Consider the following 12,500-nt stretch of genomic DNA (forward strand, 5'->3'; position numbering starts at 1 on the left):
TGGAGGGAAAAAAATGGTCCCATTTATTTTTCCATGGGGTGCTAAACCCCAATGTAAGGTCTCACTCTCTCTCTCTCACACACACACACACGCGCGCGCACACGCAAGCGCATCCACGCACGCATGCACACACACACAATCTGTTGCTGCAGTGGGGTGGGGAGCTGCTCTTGGGCATCTCCAGAATCCCCAATTATCGCAGGATCCAGCAGCAATTTAAGTGGTAATTGTGTGCGTAATGAGAGGGACTGGCTCGCAGCCGGGCGGTGCGTCCGCGCCCCTATCACCGCGCCGGCTGAACCAGCCTCCCGGAGCGCCGGCCGCTAATTAAATAAGTGCATGCGCCGCGGCGTTCTCATCTGATTTACACGATGGAGATTAATCCTCGGATAAATATGTTTGACTGACACCGGGATATTTTGCTATTTCAATGGCTGACGCGCAGCTTTCTCTCTGTTCCATAGTCTGTTTCATACTCTGTCTCTCTCTGCTGCCTTTTTTGTGTTGTTCACTGTCTTGAAAGCTGGTGTACTTTGCATCACCTTACCATAGAGATAGGGGGTGAGAGGGAGTTCATGTCTTATTGGGCTACACGTGAGTTCACACGGTCAAAAAAGTGGTAAGAAATGTGCAATGTGAGAGAACACAACCCACTGGGCACACACTGGTTCAATCAACGTTATTTCCACGTCGTTTCAATTCAATTATGTTCAACAAACGTGGAATAGACGTTGAATTGACGTCTGTGCCCATGGGTTTAGGCCACGGAAGCTTCAATAGGAAAATAGCTCTTGAGCCAGGCATTTTTATTCTCAGAATCCGATGAACTAATCTGTCATTTGTGTTTACTGATATTTGATATTTACTGTGAAAAGATTTTTCGATATTCACTGTAGGTCGTATAACGCAGACGGACTATGTCTACAGGTCAGTAGAGTGAAAACACAATTACCAAAATACAGCTTTAGCCTCCGAATAGGTTCAGCCTATGCAGGTAAAACCAATGGAGTATATCAGAGGTTACTATACCGAATCAAATGATACTTTACTGACTTTATTGTCCGAGTGGGAATATTTGTTGCAGTATTATGTAGGCCTACACGTTTTAAAATATAATTATTTAAATATATATGGTATATATTTGTATGTCTTAAATGTTGGCCAGCTGTGCACAATCGTTTCTTTCTGATGTAGACTAAATAGAGCTATAGTGGGCCTAGTTGATTGTGTGGTGTATAGGAAGTAGAATACATGATCAAATCGACTTGCTGTAGCCTAATTGAGTGCCAATATGTTTTATATAAATAGCTGGTCACCTGCATCCGCCCACAGAATATGGGTTGTACAATTATTTTGGACAATTTCAACTTGTCAACACATTTGACTAAAAGCTACTAAAATTATAACACTATTAAGTCTACAAGTCTCAAAATGCATTATAGATGTATCATATGATGTGTTTTTGCATAATGCATTATACCATATGTGCCTAATGTAAAGTGTCACCAAAGTGTTTTGCTGATGTGAAAAATACCCGGGCTCCCGAGTGGAGCAGGGGGCGTCACTGGTTCGAATCCAGGCTGTTTCACACCCGGCCGTGATTTGGAGTCCCATAGGGCGTCGTCCAGGATTGGCCGGGGAAGAACGTCATTGTAAATCCGAATGTGTTCTTAATTGACTTGCCTTCAATAAAGGTAAAACAATTGGCCTAGACCTGTTCCATAACAGACATGGCGTTTCCTCTATCGATATTTCGTCTGTCAAATGGGCTTGAATACGTGGAGTATGGCCTATATTCCATTTTTTATTTCTCCACTTAAACCGTTTAATCGGCAGCACATTTCTTATTTTATCGGAAGTTTACCTGCGTCATTTGGCTATTTCGTATGCAACGTGTCCACCTGGGATGATTTTCTATGCCTCAGTAGCCGCAGGTGGGTTTCGCATTAACAACTGGACACCCGTAACCAAAGCCATGAGATATGTCAATCCAGGATGAAGATAAAATAGAAAGATATCGGCGGTCAGAATTCATTTGGGCCTCAAATGTGTGTGTGTGTGTGTGTGTGTGTGTGTGTGTGTGTGTGTGTGTGTGTGTGTGTGTGTGTGTGTGTGTGTGTGTGTGTGTGTGTGTGTGTGTGTGTGTGTGTGTGTGTGTGTGTGTGTGTGTGTGTGTGTGTGTGTGTGTGTGTGTGTGTGTGTATGTGTGTGTGTGTTGTGTGTGTGTGTGTGCGTGTGTGTGTGTGTGTTTGAGAGAGAGAGAGAGAGAGAGAGCATGAATGGATATGACTAAAAAATAATGTGTTCAGAATAATTTGCTGCTATTTTTTCTCAATTGCGACTATCTTGATTATAAGCAAAAATATACAACTCGACTTTCCTGTTATTCAATTTAAGTAATTTAGCAAACACTTTTATCCAGAGCGACTTACAGTAAGTGCATTCATCTTAAGGTAGCTGTATGACAACCATAACAGTCATAGTCCATTATTGCTTGCAATACTGAACATGTGGACTGCTGTTAACAGTAGAAGTCCGGAGCGGTAGCCTGTTTCAAGACCAAGACATCGATTGCATAGTACAATTTAAAAAACTATCACGTTTCGCAATAAATAAACATACTGATGCTTTGTGATCCAAATGAAAATAATCACTGCCGTGACGGTCAGGTTTTGTATTAAAAGCCGACATCACAGATATAGAGTCCCAAATTAACGAAATAATATACATAAATCTGAATTTATTAACCAATAATATGATTACCGTAGGCTACACTGTAAAACTACAACAACATTGACATGTTGCCAATATAGGGAGCATGTAACAAAACGTCTTAAATGTGATTTTAGGTCTGAAACATAAATATAAGGCCTAATTGAAATATAACTTTTGAACGAATAATAAAAACGTTCATTTATACCAATATGATTTAATTCAAGTGAACTAATACTCTTAAATGTGTGTAATAGGCTAAGTAATAACTTCAGATGAAACATGCAATCAAAGAAAACCAAATCCCCAAAAAAATACAACAGTAAATGTTAGTGGTAGCCAAAGCAATTGTAAAAATATCGCGTCAGTAATGTCTTGGTTATTGGTGTGTAATTGATGGGCATAGCACAGCTTCATACAACAACAAAACGCAATATGCGGGGAAATGAGAGAAATTGATTTATTCGAGTAATTATAACCAGATCTCGAACGAAGCAGGCAGTCCACAAGAAAAGACTGTAGGCCTGCCTATATGTGCATTGGTGCGGTTCAGAGCGGCTCGTGGTTGATTTAGCTATGTAAAACTGACTACGTGTAGCCTATCATTCCCCCCTGGACAGCCCATTAAGTTTAGCTGTGTGATGAGCGCATATGCTACAGCTATCGCAAGACAAAACAGTGACGTCCGTCCACAGTTTCCTCCAGGTTGAGCTCTCTCTGGGTCAGAAGTGAACGTTTCACACAAATCCTACTTTCACTACGGTCTCGTGTGTGTTTCTTTCAAGAATGCCCAATGAGAAAGTCGGCCTCGATGTCTTGCTACCCAATAAGAACGCCAGTGGAAGTGGGCTGGTCCTGAGCAGCTCGAGAGCGAGATTGAGATAGTTTGGAGACGAGGTCTGGACATGAATTCCACTCCTCTAGCGTCCCTAATTTAGAGAAGTGTATGCAGTGAGGGGTCTGTGCGCCTTTCCACGTGGAATTCCGATAGGAGCTGGGACTGAACTAACTGGCTCGAGTGGTGAACTCGGTTCAGGACAGGTGGAATCCCCTGCGGGCATAGCGAGCGTAGTGAAGGTTATGAGATCTTTTCATTCTCTGAGGTAAGTAGAAAACATCGAAGAAATGTAGGCTATATATTTCCACATGCTATAGGCTTGGTCATTATAGTAGTATTCTCATTCGTGTGTTTATGGTTTATTATTATATATTTGTTTTCGATTATTGTTATTATTAGGCTATTATTATTACGATTATTATTATTTGTTGTTGTTGTTATTATTAAAATATACACTGTAAAAAGTAGGCTAATTGGTTCCGTTAAAAAAAGTTTTGTGGGAACCCGTTGCCTAGAAACATTCGAGTAACTCAACTCAAATTATGTCAGTGCTTAAAGTAATAAAGTGACATCAGCACCCATATGGTTATCTTTTTAAGTTGTAAATACTTAGCTGTTTTGTGTTTTATGATCTGTTTGACACTAAATTGAATTATGTATTCTGAACAATAACAATTGAAGTTACTTGAACATGAATATTTGTTGTAGTGAACAGAAAAATGTAGGATCCCTTTTATTTCAATTATTAACGTTCCTTACAGTTTTTTTGTTCTAGTGTAAGTAGTAAGTAGTTCTGATTAGTCATTTTCAGTGGTCGTGTCTTAAGGTTCAACATTGTTTTATGTATTTGACGATTTGTAATTTTAACCCACGTTAAGCAGACATTGTTGAGCACGGTGCTCACTCCTCTATAAGTGGAGGTAGAACTGTAAACACGACAGAATGCTGCATTAGCCTCTGTCATTATGAGTGGTGCACAACCTGACCTTGTTGATGGTGGGAAAGGCTTCTCTCATTATTGAACATCAATTTTCCTGACTGTTTGATATCCATTCATCATGATCAATTACACTTCATAGCACAACAAACTGCTTACTACAATTTTAGAAACACTTTTCTTTGTTCAAACATGCATAGAACATTGTGTAAAAGTATCATGAAGTCTAAAAACGTTGAATTACCCACAATCCTCTAAAAACAGAGCCACATGGCACTATTACCTATTCATAACTTAATCCTTCGACATCAGCACAACACATATACATCAAGTGTCTGACTACTACTTTATTATGTTAAGTAAAGACGTAAAACATTATAGAATCAAGTAAGAACAACTATTTAATACATGTTAGATATACTTTAAAATATTAAGTCATCTAACTTGTAAAAACTCAATATTTTTAGATTAGCAGAACACAAATAAATTAAGTTATATTTACTCAATAATCACATTTTTGTTAACAGTACTCAAAACCTTATTCAGTGATACGAGATCTTATTGCCCTCTGAGTTAGTACCACTTTTATGATTTGAGTTCTACTGATCATTGGAGATGTTTGAGTAGCCACTACTCAATTTATGCAATGAGTTAGTCAATTACTTTTTACAGTGTATGAGCAAACAACCACATTAAAGCCATAATAAAGCCACATTGTCACATTGTCTATAATGATATTATGGCGTGTGTTATGCCCTTTGTTTTTCAGGGCATGGAGTAATGCCAGGCTTGGCAGTTTACACCGTGGACAGGCCTCTTCCCATTCTAAGTGAGAATTAATGGCGTGTGCGTTCAAGAAATTCTCCATTTACACAAGACTAACACGGGATATCAAATTATCCATTCGGCGCTTGTTTCGGTGAAGGAATTCGGGAATTTTCTGAGGTGCATTGGATTCAGTTTGTAACTGAGAAGTGTCGCATGTTTTAGTTGAAATATAAAAGCCAAAACCATGACAAATAAACAAAACGGAAATCTGTAATCGTTTTTTGATGGACCGATATGTGAGTAAAGGAATGATATAGCCTAACATTTAACAAAAGGAGGGAGAGAGAGAGAACACACAATGAAGGAGAAATCAAAAACTGCCGCAAGGACTAGACGAGAAAAGGAGAACAGCGAATTTTATGAACTGGCCAAAATGTTGCCTTTACCCTCGGCTATTACGTCGCAGCTGGACAAAGCGTCTATAATACGACTGACAACAAGTTATCTGAAGATGAGAATTGTCTTTCCTCAGGGTATGTATATTTTCAGATTCAACAATTCACACTTCTTTTATATGCAATTTGCCATTCATAGGCTAGGCTATTGGCCTATATGTATTTGTATTTATCTTTATAGCATATCTCTTGTCTGGATTCTTAGTTTTGTTTTTATTTATTCACCTGCATTGGCATACTGATTACGGTATTATAATTGTATAGTCTAATTTGTTTATTATGCATAGGCATATGCACATTAACATAGTGTTATAGCCTGTTACATCTGATAATAACGTTATGTAATGATAATACTATAAATCTATTTTGATGACACCTGGTAGCTGCTGCCTTAATTGGCTGGTGCAGTCATTGCTGATGTTGTTATCTTATTAGCCTGTCCCATGTCTTTTGAGCTATAGTTATTGCTACAATACCGCTACAGAATAGGCTAGTGTGTAATTTCATACTTGCGTGCGTGTGACGTGTACGTGTACGGGCGCGTGCGAATGATAATCGTGCATCCCTGTCTCGGCGCGCACACGTTTACGCCATTTTTGGGGTCAGAGAATCGAAAATCGTAGGTAAGGAAGGCCATTAGCCACAATCTTCCCCCGGTTTCAACAGGCTGCTTTGCTGCGTGACAGAGAACAAGCCGCACCAATTACATAAAACGCACAGCGTGCCACTGGCCGACCTCAGGCGCGAAACAGAGCCCTGTGATTGAGTGGGAGTAATTGATCCACTCAAGCCGCTTTTGCTTTTTCCGGATAAAGAATGGAATATATGAACTCCGGAAAATTGCTGAAGATATAGGGTGTGGTAACGAATAGCATATAGGCTACACATGTGGCCCTATTGGCTATTTAGGCCTGCACTGCAGGTTTGATCTTTACCATAAAGTTTCTCACTTTGGGGTTTATGGAAAACCATGACAAATGCAAGGAATTACAGTTTTTCAATAAGCAGGCCTATAGTTTAGGCCTATTGCGTCAGCCATATCATGATGTGACAGCTGTTATGACAGTGTTATGGCAGATCACCTAAACTGAATGGACACTTCACATAGACAATCACAGGTGCACTTTGCAAGAAATCACAAGGTAGGCTGCTTAGACATGATGATAAACGGTGGCAGATATGACTGATTACTTGAAAAAAAAAGATGCCAGCAGTTTAAAACTAATTCAGGATCGGTGGGTCCCATGCGGGATGGTTGAGCTAACGCACGCTAATGCGATTAGCATGAGGTTGTAGGTAACAAGAACATTTCCCAGGACATAGACATATCTGATATTGGCAGAAAGCTAAATTCTTGTTAATCTAACTGCATGGTCCAATTTACAGTAGCTATTACAGTGAAATAATACCATGCTATTGTCTGAGGAGAGAGCACAGTTTTGAACATGAAAAGTTATTAATAAACAAATTATGCACATTTGGGCAGTCTTGATACAACCGTTTTAACAGAAATGTAATGGTTCATTGGATCAGTCTAAATCTTTGCACATACCCTGCTGCCATCTAGTGTCCAAAATCTAAATTGCAACTGGGCTGGAATAATACACCATGACCTTTCTCTTACATTTCAAAGATGATGGTGCAGCAACAACAACAAAAAATCTTTAAAACTTTTTTTTCTTTGTATTATCTTTTAACAGATCTAATGTGTTATATTCTCCTACATTCATTTCACATTTCCACAAACTTCAAAGTGTTTCCTTTCAAATGGTACCAAGAATATGCATATCCTTGCTTCGGCGACTGATGTCATTTTCGAGGTTTTAACTTGTGAATAGCACTTTTTATAAAGCTAGTACATTTTATGACATATAGCCTAGGCTACTGATACAAAAACCAACGCCCTAATTTGGAATGCTTGCTCTGGGCTATTGGAAACAATATGAAAGTTTGCGTTTGCATTTACCTATCAGCCATTATGTTTCATAAATCACTGAATCTTTCTCATTAGAATAAAAATTAATAGGTTTTATTTTGATTGTGCCCAAGTAGGTCTAATTGTGCACATCATAATCAATTATTGTTCATATTGTCTATATGAGACACATGCCATTGAAATGGACAAATTTATCCTATAGCCTATTTGATCATCATTTGTTACTATATTTGATGACCATTACGAAAATATATTTTTTTCTGCGGTATGATTGAAGTTATCAATTGCTTGTAGCAAACGTAAGCCTATATGAAATGTTGATAAAATAGCAGCAAGAAAATGTATTTCGCACTATGATTTACATCAATAGGCTATACGCATTTTAAAAAGGCCTGAATTGAAATTGAAATGTTTTGGTATTGACACTAGGCGTCCTTTATTTTTATTTTTTTATTTCACCTTTATTTAACCAGGTAGGCCAGTTGAGAACAAGTTCTCATTTACAACTGCGAATTATGAAGAGAAAAAAATACAATATGCCTAAATAAAAAAGTCTAACATTAGTCTAAAACAAAATAAAGGAAAGAAAACGGTTGTCGGCTCAAACTAAATAGTCAATGGTCAACAAAGGCAATGGCCTATTTGTGTATACCCACTTGCAGCCACTGTTGGGCTAATGTGTTAACCATTTGTAATGGGTTAGGCTATTGTAACTGGAAAACCCGTCCAAGTACAGCTTGTCTGAAACCTCGTAAGCATCTGAAAAATACCCTAGAGCAGAGACGAGAGATGTTAAGTTTCTCTGTCACATCGCCTATACGCTATTTGTTTGGGGCACTTGACGTCAGTTAGACAGTACTTCAAACGCCGGGTGCATCTATTCTTTGCCTATTATATTATAAGACACGTAGACCTGACGATTCACATTGAATCCGGCTTCGCTTCTTGAATACATCAGACAAATTAGTTTAAGCTGCACTCATTGTGACCTCTGTGGTAGGTGAGTTGAAGTGTGAGCAAAGCACAGCTCGAGCCATGATTGCAGCAGCTAGTTGAACATGGCGCGCGTCTCTCAGAAAAGACAGCCAGACAGGCCTACACAACACCATGTAATATCTTATATAATCCTATATAGATTTATGTGAAAACAGAAGCATACAATATTAATATTACATGTAAATGCTTTAACAGTTTCAAAAGTTGATAACATGGAATTAATCACAATCGATTTACCATTGATGCATGCGTTTGCCGTCATTGTGCATTTTCGAATATGTGTCCACGCAGCATGCCTACTTTCGATGGTTCAAGTATGGGAGTGAAATTAACAATAAATGACCAAAGTCTAAAAATGGAAGTTCTTACAAAAAGTATTGTAATTGCGAAAATATCAAATACGTATTGTGTAATATATAAAGGAAATACGTATAACAGGTTATACTCTCCTCGTCCATTAGGCTACTATGCATGTCTGCGCCAAGCTCAATGTAAACCAACGCTGCATGCTGTTGTCAGAGGATGAGTTTACTTTGCATGCTTGCAGAATGTAAAATCATTTCTCCACAGCAGCTGGGCTCATTTGACTACTAAACAAATAAGGAGATGAACCGTTCAAGAAGCTATTTCAAATGTTGACCAAATAATTTGTGTATTTTTTGTTGAGCTGTGTAAACGCAAATTAATCGTTTGGACAATATTGAAATGTGAAATGGTGATGGATTATTCGAGTTTTTACTCAGACCCTGATTGATTTTGTAGGCTATGATTAGCATTTTATTTCTATAGCCAAGAAGAGCCGCTTCGAGTTATGTTGGTTCCCTCGAGGTTGTCATGTTCAATGGATTTGCAGTTTTGATATTAGCCTATTTGCGCAATTTCGATCGATTTTTGCCGCATTTTCTTCATCGTACTTTTACACAAATAGCTATGTATTATTAATTATATGATTAATATATCAAGCATACTGCCACAATAAAAGTCATAATAAAGATGCATTGTCACATGCGTTATGTGTATTATTGCACGCCTATGGTTTACCTAGGGAAAGTAGCTGATAGGCTTTGTTGGCGGCAGGTAGCCATAGTGGTTAAGAGTGTTGGGCCAGTAACAGTAAAGGTCGTTGGTTTGAATCTCCGAGCGGACTAGGTGAAACATGTGCCGTTGAGCAAGACACTTAACCCTAATTGCTCCTGTAAATCGCTCTGGATAAGAGCTAAATGACTCAAATGTAAATTTTGGCGTTGTGCTTTGTGCTTTGTTTCAGGTTTGGGTGAGGCTTGGGGTCACACGAGTCGAACGAGATCTTTGGACAATGTAGGACGTGAGCTGGGATCCCACCTTCTCCAGGTAATTTGGAAAGTTTAGCCTATTCATTTATTGGCAAAATCACTGCAAAATATTCTTATTTAAACGGCCTAATGATAATGAAAAAATACTTCTTAAGATGTAGACATGTTACATTTGAGTTGATTTGATAGGTGGGACCCCACATACTGCAGGTAATTTAGAAAGCTTAGGCTACTAATATAATTTTATAAAATCATAGACAATTATGTACAATATTATATATTATACTAAAAATGAAAATAATAATTCTGAAGCTTTATAGGCCTACCTAGCGATCTTATGTTACATTTCATATTTGAAATAACATGCGGTGAGTGCTTTTGAATTAATACTGCAGTTGATCTGTGCATTAATTCATTCATTTTCCTACAGACACTGGATGGCTTCATCTTTGTTGTGGCACCGGATGGAAAGATCATGTACATCTCCGAGACTGCATCAGTCCATTTGGGACTCTCTCAGGTCTGCACCTGGTCGTATTCATCATAACTTATTTAGTGTTTTTGTTTTTTCAAGTTTTAGGGAGTGGAGTCTTTTAGGCTAGTATTTTTGCCTATACCATTTGCATTAAGAGCGCGTGATATGTTTAAAACGTTATTCCTGTTAGATATTATGGAATCATATTTGAATTGTTTGAGTGATTAATCACATTTAATTACCGACGTGTAATTCTTAATTCTTAACAGGTAGAGCTGACCGGAAACAGTATTTACGAATATGTCCACCCCGCAGACCACGACGAAATGACTGCAGTCCTGACACCACATCAGCCGTACCACTCGCATTTCGTTCAAGGTAGGCTAGGCCTATATGAATACAGTAGGCCCAATTCGGAGAGAATGAAACCACATATCGAATTCATTTTTGTACGTTGGATAAATAGACTACTATATTTTCTGTCTTCTCTCCCAGAATACGAGATGGAGCGCTCTTTCTTCTTGAGGATGAAATGCGTGCTGGCGAAGAGGAACGCTGGCCTCACCAGCGGTGGATATAAGGTAGACAATTAATATATGGAAGTAGGCCTATATATTATTGTCTGGAAAATGATATTGATGTTGCATAAAATGCTATTGATTTAATAGACGATTGACGCCAAATTGATTTGCGCGTTGTTACGCGTAACGCTAGGCCTACGGATAGGTTATGGAAATGCTTAAATATTTTCAGTACTAAAAGCATTGAACACACAGACAGTGATATTGCATTTTGGTACACCAGAACTATGTTCATATCCAACGAAACGCGGCGTTTGCCTTGCAGCATTGCGTTGCAGAGGCAGTTGCAGTGCGTTGGGTATGGTGCATGCGTTGGATGTATCGAACGTTGCGTAAAACTGTATGCGTAGACGGCTTGACAGATATGGTGAATGTTGAACTTTTGTTCTATTTCGCGCAAAACACTGTCGGTGTGTTCGAAGCGAAAGCATAAACGCATGCAATTAAAAAGACAGCGAACCTTTTTTTCCACAACAATGTTATGAGTAGCAAGGGTTGTCTAATTTCCCTATCAACCACACCAGGTAATTCACTGCAGCGGTTACCTGAAGATCCGTCAGTACAGCCTGGACATGTCTCCTTTCGACGGCTGCTACCAGAACGTGGGCCTTGTGGCGGTGGGACACTCTTTGCCTCCCAGCGCTGTGACGGAGATTAAGCTGCACAGCAACATGTTCATGTTCAGAGCCAGCCTCGACATGAAACTAATCTTCCTTGACTCGAGGTAGGCCTACAGCAAAACATACACAAAAAACATGGGATTAAGCCTATGATAGATATGGAGGAGAATCATTTAAAACATAGGCATACAGCAGGTGTTTTGATGAGCCAGCCATTGCATAAAAGGGCTCAAGTTTTTTTACATTTAGTATTCGTTTTTTTTCCAGCTAGTTCTCTGACAGTTGTTAAATTAGTATTAAGTCCACAACTTAATGGTATAAAAACAGTATCAAATCCACTAACATGAAATGCCACAATATATTACATTATGATTGGTTTTACAATGTCTTATTGAACCTAAAAACTGAAATGTTTTATTGTCTTAAAATGGAGTGCAGGACCACAACCAACTGTGGTCCAATTTAGCAAATGTTCTGTTCCTGAGCATGAAAACAAGTTTGGATCAAGTAGACCTCTAAGCATATATTGATACATGGAGGGAGAACAGTGTATATATTGATACATGGAGGGAGAACACTGTATATATTGATACATGGAGGGAGAACAGTGTATATATTGATACATGGAGGGAGAACAGTGTATATATTGATACATGGAGGGAGAACAGTGTATATATTGATACATGGAGGGAGAACAGTGTATATATTGATACATGGAGGGAGAACAGTGGATATATTGATACATGGAGGGAGAACAGTGGATATATTGATACATGGAGGGAGAACAGTGTATATATTGATACATGGAGGGAGAACAGTGTATATATTGATACATGGAGGGAGAACAGTGTATATATTGATACATGGAGGGAGAACAGTGTATATATTGA

The 12,500-nt window shown here is 38.7% G+C and overlaps 1 protein-coding gene across 1 annotated transcript in view; it reads left to right on the forward strand.

The window, feature by feature from the left end:
* Positions 1-5,266: 5,266 nt before the first annotated feature.
* Positions 5,267-12,500, forward strand: part of LOC115107544 (single-minded homolog 1-A-like) — a 16,117-nt gene continuing 8,883 nt past the window's right edge. The window contains exons 1-6 of the mRNA XM_029630943.2: positions 5,267-5,788; positions 9,910-9,992; positions 10,365-10,454; positions 10,679-10,787; positions 10,905-10,990; positions 11,515-11,714. Coding sequence (XP_029486803.1) covers positions 5,614-5,788; positions 9,910-9,992; positions 10,365-10,454; positions 10,679-10,787; positions 10,905-10,990; positions 11,515-11,714 — 743 coding nt within the window. The 5' untranslated portion in view covers positions 5,267-5,613. The remainder of the gene's footprint in view (positions 5,789-9,909; positions 9,993-10,364; positions 10,455-10,678; positions 10,788-10,904; positions 10,991-11,514; positions 11,715-12,500) is intronic.

Source organism: Oncorhynchus nerka, linkage group LG24, assembly GCF_034236695.1.
Source record: "Oncorhynchus nerka isolate Pitt River linkage group LG24, Oner_Uvic_2.0, whole genome shotgun sequence".
NCBI lineage: Eukaryota > Metazoa > Chordata > Actinopteri > Salmoniformes > Salmonidae > Oncorhynchus > Oncorhynchus nerka.